Below are 27,521 nucleotides of genomic sequence, written 5' to 3'. Positions count from 1 at the left end.
TGCCGTGTTGGAATAATTAGACTTTAGGACAGAGGAATAGTTACAGCTCCAACAGGTGTAAGATCGGGGAACAAACATCTCGTTATCACTAACTCGATAAAGGGCTCGACTGTGTAACTGCGGGCTGGGCTGGAACACGCAGCAGCAGGAGGGTGTGGGTCACCAAGGAGCAGGCTCGGGAACTCCTGCCTTAATCCCACTCTTACTCCAGTATTCCTCATCCTGTGAAAGGGGCGGTTCAGAGTGACTCAAAGCCAGAGAGCAGGCCTCCAGTTCTGGTGATCTCAACTGGAACGAGTGTTCAGTAGACTGAAAAAGAAATATCCCTCACCTGTCCTACACTAAGTAAATATCAGCATGTGTTGATGATAGAATAGGTTGGATTACACATTTTTATACAATTACTCTTCTAAAGTTTTCAGTCAGGAAAGTTTGCACCTCTTTAAAAATGTTTTATTAATTAAACACACTTGCTGTCTGGTACAGACAAAAAAAAAATGAATTGCTTCAGCAGTATACATATCCACTGTCTCCACAGGGAGGACTTCAGAAATGATTACAAAGCATTATTGGTCATCACTCAGAGTTCTAATTCAGCTGTCCCAATCATTACAGTAGGGCAGTTTCAAGCTTTCTGTTCCAACACAAGTCAACGTTTTTAGGTGTTACAGATCTAGGATTTTAAATAGGGTCTTTTAACAGTTGGTCGCCCCCTAGATTCTTGTAACTAAAAAGTTATGCAGGCCAAAAAAAAAAAGGAAAATTGTTAGTTGTCATGGAACTAGAGCAGCTGTGGAAGAGAAGCCAGAGAAACAGGCTGAGAAGGGTTGAATTCCTTCCACTGGGGACTACAGCAGATCCAGGCCCGTCGGCCTGCAGTCCCCAGCCCATATCGATATATAGAAGGGTTTTTATAAGGGCTTCTAACCCCTCCACGATTTAAAGACCTGGAAGTGGCTGAAATGCAAGACTCATTAAGACACTAATTGATTCAATTAAGTCATCAGCAGCCAGAAGATCCCCCATGGATCCGCAGTGGCAGGAGTGAGGAGCCCTGGTCTGCTGTACGCTGAAACGGCAGAGCAAATCTTGTTCGAAAACGGGCTCCTCCCCACCCCCCCATCTACACCCCCCACCACCTCCACACAGAACCCACACCCCCTCGCGTTTTTCCCCACAACTCCAGCGCACGGCACACACCAGGCCCCTGAGGGGGTTTGTGCCTGCTCTCTTTCATGCCGGGTGCTGTCACGGGTGTGTATGGGTTCAGGGCTGGGCACAGGACCAGCCCGCACAGTAAAGTTGCCCCCCCCCCGTGTGAGGGGTGGGTCGAAGAGGGAGAGAGGGGGGAGGGTATGGTGAGGGATATCTCAGTCCTTCCCCTCTGATCCGTCCTCCTCCTCCTCCTCGGCTCCCTCGGAGTCTGAGTCGCCCTCGCTCTCGCTGTAATGGTAGTTGACCCGGTTCGTGTTCACGAACAGGTCTCCGTCGTCCTCCGAGTCGGTGCTCCCGTCCTCCTCCTCCTCTTCCTCGCGCCCCCGCTGTCCCTCTGCGCCGCCCCTGCCCGAGGAACAGAAAGTCCAATGGCTCTTTTAATTTGCCCGGGGGGGTGCCTCCTGACCCGTTCCGACCCAGCCTGACCCCAGGACGACACGGTGGGACCGCTCTGTGGCAACCAGGTCCCACGTCACAAATAAGACTCTTTAACACCTCGAGCGCCCCCCCCCCCCCCGCACCCCTCGTATGCAGCTGGCCCTCACCTGCCCTCGTCGCTGCCGGCTCGCTCCTCGCCCGGCGCCTCCTCTCCCGGGAATCCTGCAGGCCTGGGACGGGACAGAGGGAGAAGACAGAGGGAATTCAATGCCCCCTAGGCGTCTAGGCCGCGGTCACAGTTCGGAAAGACTGGAGGCGACCAGGATCCCAGATCGGAAGCGTGCGGAGTCACCGCAGATGCGACCAGCAGAGGAGTTTCAGGAAGAATCGGGGGGGGGAATCGGGTCTAATCCAAACGGACTAGATGAGCCAAACGGCTCCTCCCGTGTGCGTGAGCTGCCTCCTGCTCTCCACAGCTGGAAAAGCAGGAAGAAGAGGAGGGAACAGAGGAATGACGGGGGGTCTCACCAGGCTCCCTCTTTCCTGAGCTGTCGGATGTGGTCCTTGTACAGGATGAAGACGATCTCTCCTTTCACCTTCTCCCCTTCCTCTATGGGCTCCACAATCAGATAGTCCCCTGGCGGGAGAGAGAGAGAGCGAAGAGAGGAAGTACAAGTCAAAAACCGGAGGACAAAGTCCAAGAACAACATTGTCAATATTTCATCACTTCTCACCTTAAAAGGTTTTTTCCGCCCTCCCCCAAGGGGGGAAAAAAAAAGTTTAAAAGGACAGGCAGGGAGTAAAAACAGAGGTAGAGAAGGTGAAATGGAGGTAAGAGAGAGAGGTAAAGACTCAAAGATGGTGAGGACCTCCCTGTCTTTCTGTCTGGCAGCCTGCCTGACCGACAGGACACAGCAACCGGATGGCTGACTCGCTCATCATCCGTTTGACTCAATAACCTGCCCCACTAGAGGGAGAAACAGAGGCACAGAGGAGAGGGGGAGAGACAGGAGCACAGAGGAGAAGAAGAGAGAGAGAGAGAGACAGGGGTACCTCTCTTGATCCAGATGTTCTTCCTGAACTTGGTGGGCATGCTGACCAGGAATCGCTCCCCCTGCGCAGTCTCTGCCTCATGGAGGTTGTTCCCAGGGGATCCCAGAACCTGCCGGAGACAAAGAACATGATATCCCGACCCCCGCAACTCTCTGTGTAAAGAAATGGATTCCATTGTTTGTCCTAAATGAATACTAAAGACTCTCTCTCTAATAGCTTAATGGGTATAATGGGCTTGCAATGAGCAGACGCTTGACAGATCCTTGACGTGCTCGGGCGCCTCACCCTCACGATCTGCTGGCGGCCGGTCGGGGTGACGTGGTCTCCCAGCACCTCCTGCACCACGTGCTTGCGCTTGGTGGCCTGCGACATCGCGAGCGCCTCTGCGGCTCCGTGGTGGCTCGGGAAGGCGTACCGCGTGGGCGAGACCCGGACTGGAGCCTGGAGACGGGAGGATGGGTCACCGAGACCGCTTCCACGCACACGCTCCCCCGAGACCCCCGGTCAATGCGAAGACACAATCCGTTTGTGACGCTCACAAATATTTCTCAATACCCACAGAGAATGAAGACATCAGTCCGTTAACTAGGTGTGCAATGTTCAAATACGACCGAAAACATTCGAGCCCCTGCATTTTCGTGTTCAAGATCACATTATCAATAGCCCCATCCTCAGCCCGATAAGAAACGTATTTCGAAGTGTTTTACTTACGTTTTGTGGGAAATTTACGGCCGACAGTGATCCGCCTGTCCTGACCACGGACTTCGGTCAAACACAACCGAATCGTGAAGGTTTCTATCGATGAGAATTACTCCCGCTTGCCTCAATATACAACACGGAGAAACGCAGATTATTCGATATAACTACAAAAACGTGCTAAAAAAAAGTTGTTTTCTTGAAGGGAATGTGTGGATGTTTCTAGAAACAACCAGCAAAGACACCCTCCTCCGGGCAGCCTATGTCACCCCGTGTGTGTACCTTGAAGAAAAATAATGCTGGGTCGTTCTTTTCTCGTGTGCATATGTGATCGTCGGTGAAGTCTTGTCTGAAAAAGCTGTTTTTTCTCGTCTGCACAGCGAATTTCCCCCACAAACTTCCACACGTCGGAAACGGAGAACGCGTGCGTCAGCGATCACCTCAACTTCCTGTACAGCACCGAACTCCTGTCCCCCCAGGCACTGCGAACACAGCTAATTCGTTCCAGGTTTATCCGTCAGCCAGTAAAACGCTTGTCTTTAAGGAGACCGGGACATAACAGACCCAAACTCGCCTGAAAAACACAGGGCTTAAGGCGGGGACTGTATTACTATTCCTTAAGAGCGTATGCAGCTCCATTTTCAGTGCAAGGTATAAGATATAAACGTCTTTACACATTCAGAAGGTAATTGTCTTAAAGCATGATCTTCCCATTATACATTAACAACAATCATATCTTAATAATAAGGCTATAATTATAAGCTAATATTTTATTATAAGACATTCTTCACAAATTTAAAGAATCAAGACTTGAGCTAGGAGTTCAGTTAACAACTGTTTACATTTTAAATGGACTGGTCATAGTATTACAGTAAATATATTTTTAGTATTTCTGTTTTGTAATTCGAAGGTGAAGGTTAATATCATTAATTACAACTTAGACTGCGTCGGTAAATGCCAACGTGTAAACTTTAAATGTAGAAGACCCCCACCACCACTACCGTACTTTGTAATACTGTGTAGATGTCATATTCACAAAACAAAGTGGTCCAATGTTCTCCCTCTTTTAAAACTGACAAGGTAGAAATGCATTATTATTTAAGCTCCAGGAAAAACGTGAAAAACAAGGCAAAAAAACACACTTGAAGTATATAAACATTTCAAGTTATTGTGTTGAAATTTGCAATTACCCTCTGGCAGCGTATCGTGAGTGTTTTTTTTCTCTCTCTTATATTTTCTCTTTTGTTTACATCAGTTGATGTTCAATAAAAGTGGGGAGGGGGGAACCATCGGACGCCAAACCCCGACTTGCCCTGTTGCCATGGGGATGGGCCGCCGGAAGCGGAAGGGGCGGGGCGGGGAGGGGGTTGGCGGGATCAGGAAGTTGTGCTGGGACTCGAGAGCGGATGTTGTAAGTGCGGCGCAAGCGAGGAGCTGCTTGAAAACGTTAAAAACTCACTCCTTTCGGCTTTACCAAAAGGTAAACAATTCAGTATCAGCTTCGCTGATTTTGTTTTGTGTGCTTCTGCTCGGTTACCTCGTAGTGGGACCGACAGTGGCCTTATAACGAGAACGCTATGGATGTGGGGATGCTTTCAGTGCGTTATCCTAACTTGGGGTTCTGAAGGATGAAGAGAAATAATTGTCGTTTTCTGAGACGGTGTGGCAGCACGGTGTGTTCGGCGATGCCTGTGGGCGGACGAGCGGTTTTGTGTTTGTTGCTAGATCTAGCTTGGGGATTCGGTTTCTGCGGCTTCTTGAGTTTAAGCAGTTGTCGGGCTGACTTTGGCGGCGCTTACAAACGCACAGCGTCTCTCTTCACTGGCCGTGTGGAGCCGGTTCCGACCCGAGCTGGGCCGCCCGCTGTCACGGTCCCGGCTCCTGCTCCTGCTCCATTCCCCTGGGGCCCGGGAGACGGGGTCTCGGCTTTGGAAAAGCTGGGGTGTTCAGTGAATGTGCGGATTTTTTTTAGGCTGTACGGGGCGGGGACACTGTGTTGCGCCGGGTTCTGGGAAAACCCGTTGTGAAACACATTCGTCCGGGCTATTGAGAGTGGGGAATTCGTGTGCGAAAGCACCAAGATCTTCACAAGTCTTTTTTTTTTCTTTTTACACTGAGAGGTTTGCTGTGATAACTAGAAGTTCGAGAGGTGACAATCTAGGCTACTCAGCACATCCACACGTGGGTAGTGAGTAGATGATCTGTCTGTGGATCTCGTCCTAAAGTTTCTTGAAAGTTGCCAGTTTATCGGCGTTGGCATCGCCAGCCTGGCCGGGTAGCTTGTTCCACTCTCCTGCCACCCTGTGGGTAAAGAACCCCCTCCCCCTTCCCTGTTGGTTCCAGTGAGCGTCGGCTCTGGGTCGCTGGTGAAGCAGTGTGCTGGAGGCCACTGTCCTCGGGAGCGTGACCGTGGAGAGCTCATTCATTCCGAGAGACAGGGTGGTCGGGCTCCGGCCTTGCTCCGCTGCTGTGCGAATGGGAGTTTTTATTTACTTTCGGGATGGGCAGTAGGATACGGGGGTACCCTCGTGTCCCCCCTCCTGCTGCAGTGCTGATAACGGGCTGGGCTGGACAGCTCATTTTATCCCCTCCTCTCACCGTTACAGAAAACCAGGCAGGACTGCTGGCACCCAGACTCCCGGTACGGGGAAGTCTGCTTCGTCAAGGCAGGAGTATTTCAGTGCTTTTCTGCAACTGGTTTACTGAACCTTGCTGGCTTTGGCAACATCGGTATCGGGAGGGAAATGAGTGTGGATCAGGGGCAAAATCATTGGTGCGAATCAGACCAACCTAACTGCCCCCCCCCCCCCCCCCTGCAGATGGGAGGGGTTTGTAAGGGGTGCTCAGAGCATGAGGGAGAGTCGGGCTCCCCCTCTCCACTGAGAACCAGGGGAGCCGCCTTTGTGCCACTAGACTCAGGAGGACCTTCGTCCCCCTCTACAGTCTCGTTCCCGAGCAAGGCTGCTGCTGGGCTCTTATCTGCTCAAACGCTGCCCTCCTGAATTCTTTGTTGCCGACGTTCGTCTGTTTCTGTTGTGTTACCGGGCTGGACACCACCATGAAAGATCATCTCAGCTTCCATTTAATCGATCCAGTCCGGGGGGGGCATGGCGGAACAGCGCCGGGGCCCCGGGTTCAATTCCAGACCTGGGCTGCTGTGCTGTCTGCGTGGAGTTCGCATGTCCTCCCCGAGTTTGCCTTTAGTTTCCTCCCACAATCCAAAGACGTGGTGGTGGCTCCTGGGAAAACTGCCCCTGGTGTGAGTGAGTGTGTGTGTGTCCCGTGATGGACTGGCGTCCAGGGTGAGTGAGTGTGTGTGTCAGTGTGTGTGTGTCCCGTGATGGACTGGCGTCCAGGGTGAGTGAGTGTGTGTGTCAGTGTGTGTGTGTCCCGTGATGGACTGGCGTCCCATCCAGGGTGTGTGTGTGTGTGTGTGTGTGTGTGTGTGTGTGTGTGTCTGTGTGTCTGTCTGTGTGTCTGTCTGTCTGTCTGTCTGTCTGTCTGTCTGTCTGTCTGTCTGTCTGTCTGTCTGTCTGTCTGTCTGTCTGTCTGTCTGTCTGTCTGTGTGTGTGTGTGTGTGTGTCAATGTGTGTGTGTCCTGTGATGGACTGGCGTCCAGGGTGAGTGTGTGTGTCAGTGTGTGTGTGTCCCGTGATGGACTGGCGTCCAGGGTGAGTGTGTGTGTGTGTCAGTGTGTGTGTGTCCCGTGATGGACTGGCGTCCAGGGTGAGTGAGTGTGTGTGTCAGTGTGTGTGTGTCCCGTGATGGACTGGCGTCCCATCCAGGGTGTGTGTCCGTGTGTGTGTGTGTCCGTGTGTGTGTGTGTCCGTGTGTGTGTGTGTCAATGTGTGTGTGTCCTGTGATGGACTGGCGTCCAGGGTGAGTGTGTGTGTCAGTGTGTGTGTGTCCTGTGATGGACTGGCGTCCAGGGTGAGTGTGTGTGTCAGTGTGTGTGTGTCCTGTGATGGACTGGCGTCCTGTCCAGGGTGTACCCCGCCTGGAGCCCACTGCTTGCTGGGATAGGCTCCGGCTCCCCCCCGGATGGCTGGCCCGCTCCGGGTGTTTCCGGAGACCCGGCTGTGTGGTGACGAGTCTGGCCTCTGCGCAGGCTGCCCGGGGCGGAGAGAGAGAGAGAGAGAGGGAGGCCGAGACGCAGAGGGCAGGACGCACAGCATGTCGTCGACATCGCAGAAGCACCGCGCCTTCGTGGCGGAGCCCATGGGCGAGAAGCCCGTGATGGCGCTGGCGGGCATCGGGGAGGTCCTGGGCAAGAGGCTGGAGGAGAGGGGCTTCGACAAGGTGAGCGGGGTTCGGGGAGGGGGGGCCGGTCTCGTCCTCGGGGCGCCTGTGGTTTATATAGCGCCTCTCGCTATATAAGGGTGCTTTACAGTACAGCAGTCGGACAGAGAGGCGCGTATGCATACACTGACCACTGCGGACGCTTCAGTGAAGCAGAGACTGGAGACGCCTGATTCAGGGGGACATGTAAGCCTGACCGGACTGGGGGACCCCCTGATTCAGGTGGACCTGTAAGACTGACCATGCTGGGGCTCCCCAGGACCGGGGCTGGGGGACCCCCTGGTCCAGGGTGACCTGTAAGACTGACTGGACTGGGGCTCCCCAGGACCGGGGCTGGGGGACCCCTGGTCCAGGGTGACCTGTAAGACTGACTGGACTGGGGCTCCCCAGAGCTGGGGCAGGGGGACCCCTGATTCGGGGGGACCTGTAAGACACACCGGACAGCACAAGGGAGGGCGAGCTCTTGTCCCCCGTCCGCAGTGACGCTGCAGCACCGTTGCCGGGCCGGCTCGGCCGCTCCAGGGTTTAGCGGCTGCCGGGAGGGTGCCGGCTGTTCCCGGCTCGGAACAGCTGCCGACGATCCCGGATTCTCATTCCGACGTTCCCGGGAGGATTCCCGGAGAGCCAGAGCTCCGGCCACATTTCCCCGAGAAATGTCGCCCCTCCAGCCAACTTTGTCCACAGCCTCCCCCCCCCCCCCCCCCCCCCCTCCACTCCCAGGATTTTGAAATCCCTTTCCTTCCGTCCAAGCCTGTGGAGGGAGGGGTCTCCGGAGCAGGTCAGGAAAGAGTGTGGGAGCACACCCGTAAGCTGTGGGATCCAGAGCCTTCGGATCGGCCCGGGGTTCTGGCAGAGGTCGCGACTCCCTCGTGTCCTCACGTGGCGTCTCCTCCCCCTGCTCCAGGCGTACGTGGTGCTGGGCCAGTTCCTGCTGCTGCGGAAGGACGAGGAGCTGTTCCGGGACTGGCTGAAGGACGTCTGCGGCGCCAACGCCAAGCAGCAGTCCGACTGCTTCAGCTGTCTGAAGGAATGGTGCGACTCCTTCCTGTAGCACCGCGGGGCCGCCTGGGGGGGGCGCCTGCCGCCCCCTCGCCCCCTCACCCCTTCCCTCTTCTCTTCCTCCACTTCTGTGTCAGGTTTTAGGCTCTGCCGGGTTATTTTATTTTAAGGTGGTGGTGGGGGAGGGGGGGTCAAAAAATAGATTTAAATCCGGGTTTTTATCCTTCGTGGTGTTTTTGTGTCGTGATCCGAGGCCTGTGGGGGGGGTAGGGGGGGGGTTGGTTTGTGCCTTTGCTGTGCCCCCTTACCCAACCCAGGCCACCCCCAAAACTGCCCCCCCCCACACACAGCCGATCCCCCTGCCCCCTCTGCCCCCCCCCCCCCCCCTCTGTCTGCCCAGTCACTGTTTTAAACCTCGTTATTTCTCGGGCTCTGCCTACTGCGTTGTTGCCAAGCTGCTGTTGGGGTGGGGGGGGTGGTTGGGTTATGATTGGACAAGAAACGATGGGAATGAATTCCAAGGCAATCCGGGTGATCAAGGCCAGGACCGAAATTGGCCCCCGGGGACAGATTCCCCCCCCCCGACCGGTCCCTGAGGCTGCCCGCCCCGGTATTATTTGGAGACGCCTGCGGTGCCCGAGCCTTCCCAGGAGTCTTACGAGCCTGGGCTGCGTCAGGCCGCGGGGCAGCTGGGGGGGGCAGGTTGCTGTCCTTGCTAGATCTGGACGGTGGTAGAGGCCAGAGGGAGGTCATTGAACAAAAAAGTGAAAAAATAAGAGACCGGCGTTTCCAGCATCCAGCATTGCCAGGGAGGATCTTTCTCTTCAGTCACGCTATGGAGTTTTTAACCTGGTGTCCGTTTAGCTCCGCCTTTTAGAATTATCCGCATCCGTGTCCATTGCGGGAATGTATTTTCCCCAATCTAGACGTGTGAAAACGTTTTCCAGTGTGGTTGAGATGTGCAGGGTGTGAGAACGCAGGGCAGTAGGGGGAGAATCGGGGACTCTTCCAGCTAAAATCACACAACCAGTGAGGCAGACAGGACCGAAAAGACGTCCCTTTGGATATGTTTAGGGTCGTTAGGGGCAACTAGCACGTTCCTGCGCCCATCTGGGAGCTGATGGATGATTTGATTAGCAATGAATGAACAGTTCTTGAAGAGTTGTTTTATCTTTCAGTTCATACAAAGAAGGTGGGGGGTGGGGGGCAGTTTTCAAACTGTGGGGGGAGAGGTTCAGCCCGTGGGGAATATTGTCGCCCGGAACGCTTGGGGGATCCGGGACAAACCCAGTTTCCCCGGTGCTGGCGTCCGCTCCCCACCTTTTCAGCGGGCCTTACCCAGCTGGCTTGAAACTGACACAAGGGGTCCTGTTCCTCGGTTACTGTGAAGAGAAACGACTCCTATTTTAAACAAAGGCACTTGGAACAGGAGGGCATCACTTTGATTTGATTGGTTCCATTTTATTTTTTTTAAATAAACTGAAGTGAGATGAGATCGTCTGGTTGTGGGCTGTTGTTGTTTTTTTTTTGGCAGCAGAGTGTGCGCGTTTTGGACCATTAAAAGCAGAAAATGAGATGTCAGGCCGAAAAATAAATAATAAAAAGTGAATGGAGACACAGGGACCCGACTGGACCACAATCACAGGTCTTTTACTCCTTTTATTTCTTGCTTCTCTCTCTGCCTTCTTCCACCCCTCCCGCAGAAAGGTCATTTGAATGAAAAGGCCCGATTTCCCTTCATCCTGCTCCTTCCCGGTTTAGCGTCCCGGCACACGAGAGCCTAGCGCCGGAAGCACAGGGCGCGGAAAGGAACTATGGCCGGCGGGGGGCGCTAGCCTCTCGCCACCTGAATTAGAGAAGCTAGTTATCTATAACCCCATCTCTGGGCAGGGTGGGAGGATAGAGGGAACATGCAGGCTCAACCCAGAAGGTTCCCCCAAGCCTAAATCATCCAGGTGGGGCTGCACATTGGTGGGGGTGGAGGGGAGTCCCCATTACCTGTAAAGTACTTTGAGGGGAGTGTCTAGTAAAGCGCTATATAAGTGTAAGCAATTAATTATTAATTATTATTATTAAATGGAACCCAGGAGGTAAGAGCTGTGTGGCAGCGGCACTAAAACCCACTGCCTTCGACCTGTATCCCTCGAACCCATGTTTCACTACCAGCATGCCCAGCGAGAGCGGGCTCCCATGTTCCCGTCTCGCCCTTCTGCAGGCGCCCACTAGGCGGCGCTGCTGCCCGCCCACCCACCCACCAGGGAGCTCCGATACCCAGAGACGGGGGACAGGGTTCACACCAGGTACTCCTCCCATCCTGTGTGTTCACAGACGCTAAGCACCAGGTTCCAAACAGGAAGATGCCCCAGACCCTGGCGTTCCGACGAACAGCGGGATAAGATCCGGGGATGAACTGGACGCTCCCTACGAGCCGGGCTGGCTGGGTGCGGCGGAGAGAGGGGCAGGATGGGAAGGGGAGCCATCTGCCAGCCTTGGGGTGATGTGTCACTGCAAGCGGGAGCGGTGGTGGACCCCTCACCCGAGCTCCTTCCCAAAAAAACCCTCCCCCCCCTGCTCCTGCTCCCCGATCCCGCGCCGGCGGCGTTAGTCCACGACCGCGGACGAGCACATCCGGTTTATCCCGCACAGCCGGGCCCCTCGGTACAGGTAGTAGTAGCCCTGCGAGGACACAGAGAAGGAAGAGGTCAGATCCCCCTGGATTGAAGGGGCTTCCTCGAACCCCTGTTCCTGTTTTTAAGCTGCAGAGAGAGCAGCTTGGAAACAGTTTTGAATCCTTCAGTCCCTCCCCCTTCCCCCCTAACGAGCCTGCAGGGGGCACTGGGACTCCCCCCACGCCCTGCGCTGCTGAGAGAACCCAGGGTAGCTAATCCCCAGCCTGCACCCAGGTGGCATCGTGGAGAATCCTGATCACAGTGTGCTCCTGAACCGGACCAGCGATCTCTGGACCGTCGGGGTACAGTGTGACCCAGACTGGACCGGCGGGCTCTGGACTGTAGGGGTACAGCGTGACCCAGACTGGACCGGCGGGTTCTGGCCTGTAGGGGTACAGCGTGACCCAGGCTGGACCGGCGGGCTCTGGACTGTAGGGGTACAGCGTGACCCAGACTGGACCGGCGGGCTCTGGACTGTAGGGGTACAGCGTGACCCAGACCGGACCGGTGGGCTCTGGACTGTAGGGGTACAGTGTGCCCTATATAAACCTCTTGGCAGTGCACTATGAAAAACAACTTAAAAATCTCTCCCACCTGCTCTCCATAGTCCTCTCCCCAGCTGTTCTTGATGGCCCAGAATGGGATTCCTTTGCCTGGAAATAAAACAACAGATTCCTTGTCACAGCAGTCCGGTCCACTCCAGGTTTTAAAGATCACTTGTTCCAGCCCCTCTCTCTAGAAACATTACAGGCAGAAGTTTAACTGTTTAACAGCTGCTCAGCCCGGGGGAAATGAGTGCAGAGTTAAGTTGATTTGTCTTGTGCACAAGTTAAACTTGAAGTGCGCAGAAGTGCTTATTTTGCACGTATGTTCCAATACAAAGACATTAAGGAAACGAGCTTAATCACAGAACAGCAGCAGCAGCAGCAAAGTCAAATAACACACATCTTAAACAAAACTCAACACCAGCAGTTGTGCAACAGAAACACCGGTGTGAATCGGAGGTCGGGGGAGGATTCGGGAATCTGCCAGTCTGTGGGAAGAAGCTGTCTCCGAGTCTGGAGGCGAGTTCCTACAACGCGGACCAGTGTGCAGTACTCCCCGCCTTCCCGAGACAGTGCCTTGTCCACAATGGGGACGAGCTGGTGGCCCAGTGATGGACTGGGCCGACCTGATCAACCCCTTAAGACCAGACCACACCGCCATCCTCGCACAACGAGTCACTACCGCGATTCACGCCCAGGAAGAGCGGCTGGCGGGAACGGAGACTTACGCTGTCCATAGCCCACGAGCAGCACGGCGTGGTCGATCATCCAGGGGTTACAGAAGATCCTGAGGGGGTGAGAGATGCCCCTCCTGTAGAACTGGGCACACAGAGGGAGCCAGATGAGACCTCAATACTGTAGACGCACTGGGGCGCCCCCAGTCCAGTGAGCCCCTACCGGTTTCCGAGAACCAGGAGCACCTGTGAGTTACTGACCAATTAACTAATTAAGCGGTCTGCTCTTCTTGATCTCCGAGCCCTCAGGGGAAATGGGCGTTTTAATGGTGACCTGTGCCCACTGGGCAGGGGCGCACTGAGGACCCCCCCCCACTGTGCAGACGGGACCCCCCTCACACAGACACAGACACAGTACCTGCATGGCAAAAGCATTGAGAGCCACAGAGATGGGTCCATTCTTCGCCAGCCAGGCCGCCATGTCTGAAAGACAGCACAGGTCTCAGACGGCTCTCCTCCCTCACCCCCCCGTCCATGTACCCCCTGTCTCTCTCCCTCCCGGCCTCTGTACCTCCTGTCTTTCTCCCCATTTGTCTGTCCCACCTGTTTCTCTCTCCCTGTCTGTCCCTGTACCCCCTGTCTCTCTCTCCCTGTCAGTCTCTGGCCCACCTGTCTCGTCCTTGGAGATCTCCACAGAGCTGTTGATGTAGGCCGCCACCTTCCCAGAGGAGAATCCACAGGCCTGCTTGTGTCCCTTGTAGCTGTAGTCCGTCTCCGTCTCCAGACCCCCTGCAGTGTCGGGACACCGGGAGATCAGTCATCCCTTAGGAATCCTCCCCTCTCCCCGTCCCTCTGTCCCTCCCTCCCTGGCTCGGATGAGCTCTCACCCAGTTTCTCGATGGCTTCGTAGGCGTTGCTGGGCAGCCCTCCTCCACAGGCCTGGTCCAGCTTGTCACAGTCCACCAGCTCTGCAGGACAGGCACTGGTCACCACACAGAGACAAACAGATGGACACAGAGAGGGGCAGAGGACAGAGAGAGACAGCAGGACACAGAGGGAAGCAGAGGACAGAGAGAGAAAGCAGGACACGGAGAGAGAAAGAGGAGAGAGAGGTAGCAGCACACAAGAGGGAGACAGAAGGACACAGAGAGGGACAGAGGACAGAGGGAGACGCACCCTGCTCCGACAGAGACATGAGCTTCCCGGTCTTCAGGAACCACTGGCCCTCGATGTTGCCCGTCACAGAGAACGCCCAGCAGGACCCACACATGCCCTGCAGACACAGACGCGACAGTGCCCATTTCAAGTGCCTGTCCCTGTCTGTCCACCCTTTGTGTGTCCTGTCTCTGTCCATCTGCTTCTCTCCCCGTGTCCTGTCCAGTCTCCGTCCCTCTCTCCCCGTGAAGTCCAGTCTCCATCCCTCTCTTTCTCTGTGTCCCTCTCTCCCTGTGTCCTGTCCAGTCTCCATCCCTCTCTTTCTCTGTGTCCTGTCCAGTCTCCATCCCTCTTTGTGTCCCTCTCTCCCCGTGTCCTGTCCAGTCTCCGTCCCTCTCTCCCCGTGTCCTGTCCAGTCTCCGTCCCTCTCTCCTGACCTGGTCCTTGACGGGGCTGACCGCTCCGTGCTCCCTCCAGTCCCAGGAGGCCGGCGCAGGCTCCTGGGGGACCCTGGCTTGCTTCATGGGCCGCAGGGGGTCTGCGGCGAGGAGGGGGTTCAGGTACAGGGACTGGAACTCCTCCTCTGGGGGGCGACAGACGCACGGCTGGATTAGTGACCCCACCAAGGATCCGTCCGTCAGGCTCAGGCTTAGGAAAGCGGGCTCTGGGTTCGAACAGCCGCCCGGCGGTTACCTGTGAGGTCACTGAACTTGGTGACCCCGTATACAGCGGATCCCTGGTCCAGCGCCTGCAGCTTCCGGGCCGTCTCCAGATTGTCCGCAAAAATCCGGAACCTCCTGTGGGCTTCTGGGAGGAGAACAGGGAGTGGTCAGAGGGGCACAGAGGGGGGGGGGTAGGGGGCCAGTGTGAGCCCAGTGTGTTCAGGTGGGTAGTGTGTTCAGGGTGAGGGTGTGGTAAGTGTTCAGGGCCCCACAGATCCTACCCTCGGCTGTGTCATAGCTCTTGTTGTACTGGGTCACGAAGTCCTTGAACACTGACAGCAGGAGGGACGACTCATTCTGCACAGGAAAGAGGCCAGAAAAAGGCATCAGGGTGGACCTGCAGTCCAGCAGGGAGCTGGCTGACCAACTTCCTCTGCCACTGCAGCTGAGGGGGCTGGGTTACCTGCTCCAGGTGATCAGCTGGGACAGGGGAGACAGGTACGTCCTCCTTTTGGCTGGACTCTTCAGGAACATCTGGAACACACAAAGCACTGTGATGGAGAGCCGTCTGTCCGTCACAGTTCTGAGTAGGAAGTACAGTACAGTATATTTCACCAGCTGTGCAGTGTGCACTGGACAGATTCACCAGCTGTGCAGTATATACAGTAAACACACCAGCTGTGCAGTGTGCACTGGACAGATACACCAGCTGTGCAGTATATACAGTAAACACACCAGCTGTGCAGTGTGCACTGGACAGATACACCTGCTGTGCAGTGTGTATGGTATATGTACGCCAGTGTACGTGTGTGGAGCTGTATCTCGTGACCAACCCTCAGCAGTGCGCTCAGTGTGCAGGCGAGTATGTCTGACCTGCTGGCTTGCACTTCTGCTTCAGCAGACTGGCCTTGCTCTCCCACGGGATGTCCCACACCTCAAACAGGCACAGCTCCCTCTGCAAAAATCAACACGGGCTCACAGTGCGCACAGGAGCTGCGCCTGCAGAGTTACAGCTGGGATTAGGGTTGGGAATAAAACCCGGATTAGAGACAGGGAGTGAGGGGGATCCAGAGAGCCTGGTTGGAGTTAGGTTACTGGATAAGAACAGAGTTAGGGTCAGTATCAGAGGCTATCACAGGGCTGCAGGCGTGCGTGTTTAATGTGAATCACGCTGCTGTGAGTCTTCAGAGTCACAGGATTCAGAGTCCTGTGACCCGACCGGGTGGCCTGACTCTCCACCGCCCTCCCCCACATCAGTGTGCTGCGGCAGCCATCTTGGCTCTAATCGCCGCTCCAGACTCCAGAGCCAACATGGTGGAGGTTCACTGCCTCCGGCTTCCCCCCCCCAGTTTCCTTCCCTAGGGTCCTGAGGCCAAACCCTGTGGCAGCTCGTACTCGCCATACCTTCAGGGCGTGGGGATCCAGGACGAGCTGGCAGAGCTGGGGGTCAGGCGGCGCCGATTTCTTGCAGGGGGTGTTCCCCACTTCCACCAGCACCCTGTACCTCACTCCTCTGGCCACCTGTATGCACAGGACATGAGCGCACGCGTTAGCTCACCGAGCCCCATCCCTTACAGAGGCTCCTGCGCCCTGCGTGCCGCAGTCAGAGGGGGTATCACACACCTCCAGCCCACAGCACAGCCATCTATCTGCCCGTCCGTGTCTGCAACTGGCCAGTCACGGGCTGTCAGGTCTTCCTGTCCAGCTGCAGGACATCCATCCTTCTGTCCGTCCAGCTGCAGGAATATTAATCCATCTGACTGTCCAGCTACAGGACATCAGTCCTTCTGTCCGTCCAGCCTCAGAGACATTAATCCATCTGACTGTCCAGCTACAGGACATCAGTCCTTCTGTCTGTCCGTCTGCAGAGACATTAATCCATCTGACTGTCCAGCTACAGGTACATCAGTCCTTCTGTCTGTCTGGCTGCAGAGACATTAATCCATCTGACTGTCCAGCTACAGGACATCAGTCCTTCTGTCTGTCCGTCTGCAGAGACATTAATCCATCTGACTGTCCAGCTACAGGACATCAGTCCTTCTGTCTGTCCGGCTGCAGAGACATTAATCCATCTGACTGTCCAGCTACAGGACATCAGTCCTTCTGTCTGTCCGGCTGCAGAGACATTAATCCATCTGACTGTCCAGCTACAGGTACATCAGTCCTTCTGTCTGTCCGGCTGCAGAGACATTAATCCATCTGACTGTCCAGCTACAGTACATCAGTCCTTCTGTCTGTCCGGCTGCAGAGACATTAATCCATCTGACTGTCCAGCTACAGTACATCAGTCCTTCTGTCTGTCCGGCTGCAGAGACATTAATCCATCTGACTGTCCAGCTACAGTACATCAGTCCTTCTGTCTGTCCGGCTGCAGAGACATTAATCCATCTGACTGTCCAGCTACAGTACATCAGTCCTTCTGTCTGTCCGGCTGCAGAGACATTAATCCATCTGACTGTCCAGCTACAGTACATCAGTCCTTCTGTCTGTCCGGCTGCAGAGACATTAATCCATCTGACTGTCCAGCTACAGTACATCAGTCCTTCTGTCTGTCCGGCTGCAGAGACATTAATCCATCTGACTGTCCGGCTACAGGACATCAGTCCTTCTGTCCGTCCAGCTGCAGAGACATTAATCCATCTGACTGTCCAGCTACAGGTACATCAGTCCTTCTGTCTGTCCGGCTGCAGAGACATTAATCCATCTGACCGTCCAGCTACAGGTACATCAGTCCTTCTGTGCAGCTGTAGATCAGTCCACCTGTTTGTCCAGATCTGTCAAAATAATCTTTGCACCGGTGAGATCATTAGAAACAACATGGATCCCAGTTAAAAACGGAATGTCATTAATCTCACTGTGGCAATATTTACCAGAATCTTACACACAGCTCAGAGTAACCAGGACTGTTCAGGGGCTCAAGGAATTATATCAACTTGATTACTTATCGATTGGTCGGTTTATAACGATCTAGTCTGTTGCGTTGCGCATGTGTATTCTTGATTTTCACAGCTCCAGAGTAAAACTCCACGACTGTTTAGTAACTTACATAACCGTGCTCGTTTGCAGTACTTTTGTACAGCTGCAGTTCACACGCTGATCGAATTTATGGTTCAATAACAAAACGTCATCGATGTACCTGTTTGGTGGCGGAAACAATCCTGCTGATTCGTCGCAGATACATCCCGTTCGAACCCATGTTGTAACGCTCTTCCGCGAACCGGACCGCCCTCTGTACACCAGGGTCGGAACCCGACACCCGAACCGCGGCTCCGAACAGCCGCTCCTTCGCCAGCCCATCTTCCCGGGACAGAACCGAGCCAAGAATAAAGTAGAGAATCAGAATAAGTGGACCTCGGCGCCGGTACGATCCAGTATCCATGGTTCTGTTCTGCGTGTGCCTCTCTGTTGTTGTTGTCGTCGTCTGAAACTGCGGACGACCCGGATTCCTGATAAAGGGATTTGCCCCCAACGAATATGGCGACGCCGGGTTGTTTTTTTTCCCCCGTCTGCTGGAGGCTTTGCCCCTCACAAACATGGCGCTTGAGCGTAGCCGACTGCGGTGACGTAATGCGTTTTGAAAAACCGTGTGAAAACGTTTAACATTCCTCCTTGGCTTCGTCTGCATGTGACTGAGCTTAGGTAAACTGGGGCTGTTTCTTTGCGGCGCTGATAAGGCTGGTAGGTAAGCAGTCAAGTGAAAAATAACAAGGACATATAGACACATGTCCTATATAGCATATAGCAGCTATCTAACCATTAAAATCGGAATGAAAGTGGATGAATGATTTATTACGCAGGTGACACTGAGTCAATAATTCTATTAGCCTCAGAAGAGGGACTGAGCAGATATGGAGTTTCAGATTCCTCTGCTGTGCCCAAAAGGAGCAGCAGGTGGCGATAGATGCACACAAACTCTCTTCATCTTTCTCCTTTGCCAGAGTCCAAAGACATGCTGTGGTGAAGAACTGGCTCTGGTGTGTGTGTGTGTGTGTGACTGTGTGTGTGTCCTGTGATGGACACACACACACACACACGAAACACATAGGAGGAGACCTTCTTCACCCCCCATTGAAGTGCAGCCCCCACCTGGGAGACACACAGTGCTCATTCTGCACCAGCAGCCCCCACCTGGGAGACGCACAGTGCTCATTCTGCACCAGCAGCCCCACCTGGGAGACGCACAGTGTTCATTCTGCACCAGCAGCCCCACCTGGGAGACGCACGGTGTTCATTCTGCACAAGCAGCCCCACCTGGGAGACGCACAGTGTTCATTCTGCACCAGCAGCCCCACCTGGGAGACGCACGGTGCTCATTCTGCACCAGCAGCCCCACCTGGGAGACGCACGGTGTTCATTCTGCACCAGCAGCCCCACCTGGGAGACGCATGGTGTTCATTCTGCACCAGCAGCCCCCACCTGGGAGACGCAGTGGTCATTCTGCACCTCAGTTCAGTGTCTCATCCAAGGGACAGCAGAGCAGCGTCTCCCACACCACAGTAACCCAGGTTACCACATCGGGGTGCTGCTTTATAACCCCCCCGGTCTGAGGGGTGGGAAGAGCACCCCCACCTGCCCACTGACACCAGTTGCAACACCAGTCAGGCTGTTGATCTGTTTAATAAACCCGATTTATATATGTCTGTGTGTTTTACCTCTCTGTTTCCTAAATCACTTCATTCCCTGGGGCACCCTTAACGAGGCTCTCACCGCAGTTAACGAATGTCCAGTTAGCACAGGAGCCAGATTTAGCAGGAGTTATCTCTCAGGGTGTGGTATCCAGGATCCAGTATCGGATGGATGACGGCCTCCCTGGGGAAAGTCCCGGGAGAGCTACTATCCGTCTCCACAGTTCTCCGTACAGGAACACGGAGTGGCCAAAGTCCTCTCCACGTCAGGCCGGGAGCGCACACACTCTCCTCTCCTGTGTGCTCCAGTGGGATCTATTAGTGAGCTAGAAGACACACTGGACCGGGGCTCCCCAGGACCAGGGCCGGGGGACCCTTGATTCAGGGGGACCTGTAAGACACACTGGACTGGGGCTCCCCAGGACCAGGGCCGGGGGACCCTTGATTCAGGGGGACCTGTAAGACACACTGGACTGGGGCTCCCCAGGACCAGGGCCGGGGGACCCCCTGATTCAGGGGGACCTGTAAGACACACTGGACTGGGGCTCCCCAGGACCAGGGCCGGGGGACCCCCTGATTCAGGGGGACCTGTAAGACACACTGGACTGGGGCTCCCCAGGACCAGGGCCGGGGGACCCCCTGATTCAGGGGGACCTATCAGAGTAACTGTACCCCAGGGTTCCCTCTGTGTCTCCCCAGTCTGCTTTCTGGCAGGCAGCCCGCTGGTCAGCTCTGCTCCTTCCCCGTCCCCCAGTTCCCCAGGAAAGAAAACTCTGGAGAAACGCGACTTTCCGAGAGGAAAATATTTATTCAGAAGGGTCGTCTGTCAGAGTCAGGAGCGCAGTCCCACGCAGACGCGTCTCTGCCCCGGGCAGGGGGGGGGCGTCATGCCCCAGGCCGCGTGCAGACACTTCTAACTGCTGGGGGGGGGAGGAGACCTCTCCGTCACCAGGGCTGGGCACGGACTGCTGTCTCTCTCCATCCCTTCTCTTCCCTCTCCCTAATACTCCCTCTCTCTATCCCCTCGCCCCTGATCTCCCTCTCCCTATCGTTCCTTCTCTCTCTCTTTCTCTCTCCCTCACTGCTATTTCCTCCGTCTCTCCTCCTCTCCTCCGTCTCTCCCTCTCTCTCCCCTCGCTGCTGACCTCTTTCTCTATAAATCCTTCTGTCTCCCCCTCTCTCTATCTCCCTCTATTATTGTGTCAGCATTCCCGTGTTCCCAGGATCCGATAAGGCGGAGCACAGTCCTGGTATATGACCCCTCCGGCTACACAACATCAGCCTTCCCGCAGAGTCATCAGGAGCCAAAGTCCAAACCGGAGCCACAGTCCAGACTGACGCCAGAGGACTACCGCGCCCCTGTTCCAGACAGGCAGCGTGAGCGACGACAGAAACCACAAGGGGGCGCTGTGACTTGTCCGTCCCCTGTGAAAAACCGCAGGTCTGGTGTTTCTGCCCCGGCCCCTGGGACGAGACTGAGGGAGGGCATGGGGGGAGGGGTGTCTCCCAGAAACAGGGGGAACCATGATAGGGGGTCATGGGCTTTTTAAATGGGTTCAGAGCGTGTTGGCAGGTCCCGGGTTCGAAGGGAGGCTTGGCTGGGGCAGGTGGGGGCGGGGGGGGGTGGGGGGAGGCTCAGCGGTACTCCACCAGCGCAGAGGCGGTCCGGGACAGCCGCGCGGGGCGCGGGGGCGGGGACGAGGAGGGCGACGGAGACGAGATGGGCGTCAGGGTGACGTTGTACAGGTTGGCGATGAAGGTCTCCCAGCCTCGGCGGAAGGCACTGTCGATGGCCTGGGCAGGAGACAGGAGAGTGGTCAGGAGACAGGAGACAGGAGAGAGGCCAGGAGACAGGAGAGTGGGCAGGAGACAGGAGAGAGGGCAGGAGACAGGAGACAGGAGAGAGGCCAGGAGACAGGAGAGAGAGCAGGAGACAGGAGACAGGAGAGAGGGCAGGAGACAGGAGAGTGGTCAGGAGACAGGAGACAGGAGAGAGGGCAGGAGACAGGAGAGAGGAGAGTGGGCAGGAGACAGGAGACAGGAGAGAGGCCAGGAGACAGGAGAGTGGTCAGGAGACAGGAGACAGGAGAGAGGGCAGGAGACAGGAGAGAGGAGAGTGGGCAGGAGACAGGAGACAGGAGAGAGGCCAGGAGACAGGAGAGTGGTCAGGAGACAGGAGACAGGAGAGAGGGCAGGAGACAGGAGAGAGGAGAGTGGGCAGGAGACAGGAGAGTGGGCAGGAGACAGGAGACAGGAGACAGGAGAGTGGGCAGGAGAGAGGAGAGAGGGCAGGAGAGAGGGCAGGAGACAGGAGAGAGGGCAGGAGACAGGAGAGAGGCCAGGAGACAGGAGAGAGAGCAGGAGACAGGAGACAGGAGACAGGAGAGAAGGCAGGAGACAGGAGAGTTGGCAGGAGACAGGAGACAGGAGACAGGAGAGAGGGCAGGAGACAGGAGAGTTGGCAGGAGACAGGAGACAGGAGAGTGGGCAGGAGACAGGAGAGAGAGCAGGAGACAGGAGACAGGAGACAGGAGAGTGGGCAGGAGACAGGAGACAGGAGAGTGGGCAGGAGACAGAAGAGAGGGCAGGAGACAGGAGACAGGAGAGAGGGCAGGAGACAGGAGAGAAAGCAGGAGACAGGAGACAGGAGACAGGAGAGTGGGCAGGAGACAGGAGAGAGGGCAGGAGCTACTCCCACTGGCTGCTGACATCGGATCTGTAACGAGCCACCCCACCCCCAGCCCGCAGGGGGCGCTCTGCGGAGGTCCGCGGGTGACTTGACCCCTGCACGACCCCGTGACCTCGGGTTTCGAGGAACAGAAGCCCGTGACTGCTCAGTGCGTGTGGGGGAGGGAGAGGGATTTCTGCTCTGTGTTTACCAGCCTGGGAAGCTCATCTGCTCCGAGAGGGGGCTGCACTGTATTCCACTGCAGCTCAGCCTCTCCGTTAGGGAAGGGACTGTGGGATCTGGCTCTCCCGCCATCTTGAGCACCTGGATGTACCCCACACGAGCACCTAATGCACGCAGGCCTGAAACGGTACCCCCTACTGTACCGTGGTGTTAGTGTCACCTCTCGTTTGTGCTTGGTGTTGGTGTGTGGTGGTTAGCAGCGTGTGTCCCCACCGATGAACAGTTCGCTAGCCGTAACAGCGCCCCCGCTCTGAGCCCACTGGAAGGTTCCTGGAGTGTTTCAGACACAGTACCTCTGGCTGAACCCTCCTGGCTGGGGGGGCAGGGGACGAGGAGGCTGGGACCCCCCCGCAGAGAGAGGGGTGGCCCAGGGGCGGCTGCAGAGGTGGGGTCGGGGTGCGGGAGGGAGAGAAGGCGGTCGCGTCCGGTAAGGCGAGGAGGGATGGAGAATTACCGCCAGCTGGGGCTGACTGAACCCCCCTGAACTTTCATTAGAAACTTCAGTTAAAGACTAGGGGACCCCCCCGACCCCCAATCAAAGACGAGGGAACCCCCCTACCTTTCTGTATCTCTTCAGGGCGCTTGGCTTGGCCAGCTTCTTCGCCTCTGCCCCCTCCCCCGGCCCGGCTCTCTCGCTCCTCTTCCTCCCCGCGATCAGACTCCGGTCGTCGGCCTCCTCTCGCTCCCCGAAGTGGACGAGCGCAGGCTGGGGGGGGGCGGTCACCGCGGCGACGGCCGGCCAGTCTGCGCCCGCGTCCGCCGGCACCCCAGCGGCGCTCCCGGTGAGACCTGGGGGGGGTCAGAGTTCAGGCCGGAGGTCACAGGGGTCAAAGGTCAGGCACGGACCGGAAAGGTTAAGGGTCACGCCCTGACCTGGGCCGGTGGGGTCTTTCCTCTTGGATTCCCGGCGCCACCGGCTGCTCCGGCGCTCCGGCCCGGCCCTCAGGAGCGCGGCGCCGCCGTCGTCCTCCAGCATGCCGCGGTTGAAGTGGAAAACCCCCGGCTCCGGAGCTTCCTGCCCGGAACGCCGCCCGCTCTCCCTCTCGGCCTCCGCCTCCTGCAGTCGCCCGTACGCCCTGGATCTCCGGGAGCTCATCCGGACGGACCTGCCCGCGCTCTTCCCGATGGTCATGGCTCCTGGAAGCGGAACGTCGGGAGGTGGTTGGGTTCCCCCGTCCAGCCAGCCGGCCAGCGCACCGGCCGGCCACACTGTTATTATCACCCACCCCTGGACACTCCTGGGGCAGGACAGAGCGCGGCCAGGCTTGAGGGGCAGGGGGCCAGAGAGTCAGCAGAGACCGGTCAAGACAGCAGAGAGAGGTCAAGACACCAGAGACCGGTCAAGACAGCAGAGAGAGGTCAAGACAGCAGAGAGAAGTCAAGACAGCAGAGAGAGGTCAAGACAGCAGAGACCAGTCAAGACACCAGAGACCGGTCAAGACAGCAGAGACTGGTCAAGACAGCAGTGACCAGTCAAGAAATCAGAGACCGGTCAAGACACCAGAGATTGGTCAAGACAGCAGAGACCAGTCAAGACACCAGAGAGAGGTCAAGACAGCAGAGACCGGTCAAGTACACAGAGACTGGTCAAGACAGCAGAGACTGGTCAAGTACACAGAGACCAGTCAAGACAGCAGAGAGAGGTCAAGACAGCAGTGACCAGTCAAGACATCAGAGACCGGTCAAGACAGCAGTGACCGGTCAAGACAGCAGAGAGAGGTCAAGACACCAGAGACCGGTCAAGACAGCAGAGAGAGGTCAAGACAGCAGTGACCGGTCAAGACAGCAGAGAGAGGTCAAGACACCAGAGACCGGTCAAGACAGCAGAGACCGGTCAAGACAGCAGTGACCGGTCAAGATACCAGAGAGAGGTCAAGACAGTAGTGACCAGTCAAGACATCAGAGACCGGTCAAGACATCAGAGACCGGTCAAGACAGCAGAGAGAGGTCAAGACAGCAGAGACCGGTCAAGACAGCAGGGAAAGGTCAAGACATCAGGGACCAGTCAAGACACCAGTGACCAGTCAAGACAGCAGAGACCGGTCAAGACACCAGAGACCGGTCAAGACAGCAGAGAGAGGTCAAGACAGCAGTGACCAGTCAAGACACCAGAGACCGGTCAAGACAGCAGAAACCAGTCAAGACAGCAGAGACCGGTCAAGACACCAGAGACCAGTCAAGACAGCAGAGAGAGGTCAAGACAGCAGTGACCAGTCAAGACACCAGAGACCGGTCAAGACAGCAGAAACCAGTCAAGACAGCAGAGACTGGTCAAGACAGCAGAGACCGGTCAAGACAGCAGAGACCGGTCAAGACACCAGAGACCAGTCAAGACAGCAGAGAGAGGTCAAGACAGCAGTGACCAGTCAAGACAGCAGAGACCGGTCAAGACACCAGAGACCAGTCAAGACAGCAGAGAGAGGTCAAGACAGCAGTGACCAGTCAAGACACCAGAGACCGGTCAAGACAGCAGAAACCAGTCAAGACAGCAGAGACTGGTCAAGACAGCAGAGACCGGTCAAGACAGCAGAGACTGGTCAAGACAGCAGAGACCGGTCAAGGACACAGAGACCGGTCAAGACATAGCAGTCGCTAACAGAGTGAACTTGTGCATGACCCGCAGCCCAAAGAAATCGCAGCTTTCAAAGGGTGAGCAGAGAACCGAGAGCTTCACACACACAGACACACACAGAGAAACTCTTCCAGAATCGGACAGAATAGTTTCAGCGAGCCCGACGCGACTCTCAGACCTGCGCCCCGGGACCGGAGACAGGAGTGAAGCGATCAGCCTGAAAGCGCTCCGCTCCGCGCCGTGTGCAGGACACGCAGGACACGCACCCGGGACATCTCCCTGCGCGCGGCCGCGTCGCGGCGGGGCGAAGGTCGCGCGGCGGGGCGGATCAGAGCGACCGCGGCTCCAGCGTCACCCAGACTTCGGCTCGAGGAATCAGAGAGCCTGCACGTCATTGTTTTAGGACGCGGGCGCTGCGGGGGACAGTCCCCAGCGAGAAACGAAAGGCGGTTCATTTTGATCACGGCCTCGGTATTAATACAATTCATTGCTTAATGGCACGGGCACATTACAAGCACACAGGCAGAGACACACAGATACACACCTAGACGGCTAGACAGACAGGTAAACTGCTGGACAGGTAGAAGATTATACAGCTGGACAGGTAGACAGACAGTTATACAGGAGATAGACAGGAAAACTGCTGGACAGGTAGAAGATTATACAGCTGGACAGGTAGACAGACAGTTATACAGGAGATAGACAGGAAAACTGCTGGACAGGTAGACAGACAGTTATACAGGAGATAGACAGGTATACTGCTGGACAGGTAGACAGACAGTTATACAGGAAATAGACAGGTATACAGCTGGAGGGGCACAGGATTATGTAGCTATACAGCTAGACAGACAGTTATACAGATAGAGAAATACATAGACAGCCAGACAGACAGGTATACAGCTGGACAGGTAGACATACAGGTAGGGACAGGTACAGGTAGACAGGCAGGAGGAACAGAAGGACAGACTCCCTCACCTTGTCCGGCTGGGGCAGCTCTTGGTATCTGGTCCTGACACCTGCCTGTGCACACGGGCAGTGAGACAGAGGGTGAGCCCCAGTCCAGACCTCTCCCTCTGTAACAGTGGGAGGAGCAGGGCGTCATCATGCTGGGAGTTTCCAGCCTCGCAGTTGCCAGTGTGCGTGATGAGTGTGTGTGTCATTGTGTGTGTGTGACTATGTGTGTATGTCACAAAGCTGAGCGTTGCTGGTGTGTGTATGTGTGTGTGAGAGTGTGTGTGTGTGATGGTGTGTGTCCCAGTGCTGTGAGTCAGTGATTGCGTGTTGTGTATGTGTGTGTATGTATGAGGGTGTGTGTGTCCCCATGCCGTGAGGAAGTGATGGTGTGTGTGTTTGAGGGTGTGTTGTGTATGTGTGTGTGTGAGATGGTGTGTGTGAGATGGTGTGTGTGTACAGTATGTGTGTGTGAGGGTGTGTGTGAGATGGCGTGTGTGTACAGTATGTGTGTGTGAGATGGTGTGTGTGTGTGATGGTGTGTGTGAGATGGTGTGTGTGTGTGATGGTGTGTGTGAGATGGTGTGTGTGTACAGTATGTGTGTGTGAGATGGTGTGTGTGTGATGGTGTGTGTGAGATGGTGTGTGTGTACAGTATGTGTGTGTGATGGTGTGTGTGAGATGGTGTGTGTGAGATGGTGTGTGTGTACAGTATGTGTGTGTGATGGTGTGTGTGAGATGGTGTGTGTGTACAGTATGTGTGTGTGAGGGTGTGTGTGTTGGTGTGTGTGTGTGAGGGTGTGTGTGTGTGTACACTATGTGTGTGTGAGGGTGTACCGGTGCCCCAGTGCTGCGATGACGTGCTGCTGTGGTCTGACAGCTGACCAGTACATGACAGTAGCCCCAGCAGTCAGTTCCCTGTCTAGTCACACAGCGCTGTGTCACTCCTGCCTGCTGAATGTGACTCACAGTGCGGAGCACACACGGTCACCTGCTCTCTCCGGACAGCTGTGTGGGGGACAGGGAGACTGGGGCGCAGGGAGACTGGGGTCCCCTACCACTGGACATAAGACAGGGAACACAGAGCCCTGGGGCGCAGGGAGACTGGGGTCCCCACACATACAGGACCGTGGGGGTCACCTCTCACTGGACAGAGACGGGGGACACTGAGCCCTGGGGCGCAGGGAGACTGGGGTCCCCACACATACAGGACCCTGGGGGTCACCTCTCACTGGACAGAGACGGGGGACACTGAGCCCTGGGGCGCAGGGAGACTGGGGTCCCCACACATACAGGACCCTGGGGGTCACCTCTCACTGGACAGAGACGGGGGACACTGAGCCCTGGGGCGCAGGGAGACTGGGGTCCCCACACATACAGGACCCTGGGGGTCACCTCTCACTGGACAGAGACGGGGGACACTGAGCCCTGGGGTGCAGGGAGACTGGGGTCCCCACACATACAGGACCCTGGGGGTCACCTCTCACTGGACAGAGACGGGGGACACTGAGCCCTGGGGTGCAGGGAGACTGGGGTCCCCACACATACAGGACCCTGGGGGTCACCTCTCACTGGACAGAGACGGGGGGCACTGAGCTCTGGGGTGCAGGGAGACTGGGGTCCCCACACACACGGGACCCTGGGGGTCACCTCTCACTGGACAGCACCCTGGACATCAGGGGGAGCCACACCAGCAGGTATGCTGGCAGTTGTGTACCCAAGAAATGCGCTGCTTCTGACAGCTGGATTAGAAGCCTGTCTTGCCTGGTCCTATACCGGCCTGTCTTCTGGCTTTTAGTGCTGTGCACCGGTGTACAGAGCTCATTAATAATAATAATAATAATAATTGCTTACACTTATATAGCGCTTTTCTGGACACTCCACTCAAAGCGCTTTACAGGTAATGGGGATCCCCTCCACCACCACCAATGTGCAGCCCCACCTGGATGATGCGACGGCAGCCATAGTGCGCCAGAACACTCCCCACACACCAGCTCTCAGTGGGGAGGAGAGCAGAGTGATGGAGCCAGTTCACTGAGGGGGGTTATTAGGAGGCCATGATTGGTTAGGGCCAATTGGAAATTTGGCCAGGACGCCGGGGTTACACCCCTACTCTT

At 56.2% G+C, this 27,521-nt stretch overlaps 3 protein-coding genes across 4 annotated transcripts; 1 reads left to right on the top strand and 2 right to left on the bottom strand.

Moving 5' to 3' along the window:
- Window positions 1-437: 437 nt before the first annotated feature.
- On the bottom strand, window positions 438-17,833 carry ctsf (cathepsin F). The gene is made up of 25 exons (XM_069180359.1): window positions 17,482-17,833; window positions 15,750-15,866; window positions 15,219-15,300; window positions 14,809-14,879; window positions 14,627-14,702; window positions 14,377-14,490; window positions 14,121-14,266; window positions 13,705-13,801; window positions 13,416-13,496; window positions 13,198-13,317; window positions 12,947-13,011; window positions 12,583-12,673; window positions 11,904-11,962; window positions 11,245-11,316; window positions 10,775-10,902; window positions 9,227-9,361; window positions 8,445-8,686; window positions 7,936-8,065; window positions 7,335-7,605; window positions 4,651-4,731; window positions 2,932-3,087; window positions 2,647-2,755; window positions 2,122-2,230; window positions 1,761-1,823; window positions 438-1,560 (listed from the first exon to the last, which is right to left on the bottom strand). Exons 1-25 carry the CDS (start codon window positions 17,722-17,724, stop codon window positions 1,371-1,373), a joined length of 3,048 nt encoding a protein of 1,015 aa, XP_069036460.1. The 5' UTR covers window positions 17,725-17,833; the 3' UTR covers window positions 438-1,370.
- Window positions 4,713-10,133, top strand: banf1 (barrier to autointegration nuclear assembly factor 1). Its single transcript, XM_069180506.1, has 3 exons — window positions 4,713-4,822; window positions 7,451-7,641; window positions 8,546-10,133. Exons 2-3 carry the CDS (start codon window positions 7,516-7,518, stop codon window positions 8,690-8,692), a joined length of 273 nt encoding a protein of 90 aa, XP_069036607.1. The 5' UTR covers window positions 4,713-4,822; window positions 7,451-7,515; the 3' UTR covers window positions 8,693-10,133.
- Window positions 17,834-19,758: 1,925 nt separating the features above from the next.
- LOC138224107 (uncharacterized) lies at window positions 19,759-25,570 on the bottom strand. Of its 2 annotated transcripts, none has more exons than XM_069180500.1 (4): window positions 25,429-25,570; window positions 22,755-23,018; window positions 22,441-22,670; window positions 19,759-20,764 (listed from the first exon to the last, which is right to left on the bottom strand). In XM_069180500.1, exons 1-4 carry the CDS (start codon window positions 25,556-25,558, stop codon window positions 20,606-20,608), a joined length of 783 nt encoding a protein of 260 aa, XP_069036601.1. In that variant the 5' UTR covers window positions 25,559-25,570; the 3' UTR covers window positions 19,759-20,605. The 2 variants fall into 2 exon arrangements, with proteins under 2 accessions (XP_069036601.1, XP_069036602.1); XM_069180501.1 differs by lacking the exon at window positions 25,429-25,570 and adding an exon at window positions 24,632-25,379.
- Window positions 25,571-27,521: the final 1,951 nt, after the last annotated feature.

This window comes from Lepisosteus oculatus, chromosome 18, assembly GCF_040954835.1.
Source record: "Lepisosteus oculatus isolate fLepOcu1 chromosome 18, fLepOcu1.hap2, whole genome shotgun sequence".
In the NCBI taxonomy this organism is placed as follows: domain Eukaryota; kingdom Metazoa; phylum Chordata; class Actinopteri; order Semionotiformes; family Lepisosteidae; genus Lepisosteus; species Lepisosteus oculatus.
Note: the sequence above shows the minus strand (reverse complement) of the source record. Positions and strands in the feature narration are given on the sequence as shown.

What these genes read in the sequence shown, in the direction of transcription:
- ctsf (XM_069180359.1), bottom strand. Translation starts at nt 17,724, where the DNA reads ATGGATACTGGATCGTACCGGCGCCGAGGTCCACTTATTCTGATTCTC. An exon ending in TCAATGCTTTTGCCATGCAG is followed by an intron (nt 12,674 to 12,946) that starts GTACTGTGTCTG and finishes CTGTGTGCCCAG; the next exon opens with TTCTACAGGAGGGGCATCTC. An exon ending in GCTCGTGGGCTATGGACAGC is followed by an intron (nt 11,963 to 12,582) that starts GTAAGTCTCCGT and finishes TTTTATTTCCAG; the next exon opens with GCAAAGGAATCCCATTCTGG.
- banf1 (XM_069180506.1), top strand. Translation starts at nt 7,516, where the DNA reads ATGTCGTCGACATCGCAGAAGCACCGCGCCTTCGTGGCGGAGCCCATG. An exon ending in AGGAGAGGGGCTTCGACAAG is followed by an intron (nt 7,642 to 8,545) that starts GTGAGCGGGGTT and finishes CCCCTGCTCCAG; the next exon opens with GCGTACGTGGTGCTGGGCCA.
- LOC138224107 (XM_069180500.1), bottom strand. Translation starts at nt 25,558, where the DNA reads ATGATGACGCCCTGCTCCTCCCACTGTTACAGAGGGAGAGGTCTGGAC. An exon ending in AGCTGCCCCAGCCGGACAAG is followed by an intron (nt 23,019 to 25,428) that starts GTGAGGGAGTCT and finishes TTCCGCTTCCAG; the next exon opens with GAGCCATGACCATCGGGAAG. An exon ending in GAAAGACCCCACCGGCCCAG is followed by an intron (nt 22,671 to 22,754) that starts GTCAGGGCGTGA and finishes GACCCCCCCCAG; the next exon opens with GTCTCACCGGGAGCGCCGCT.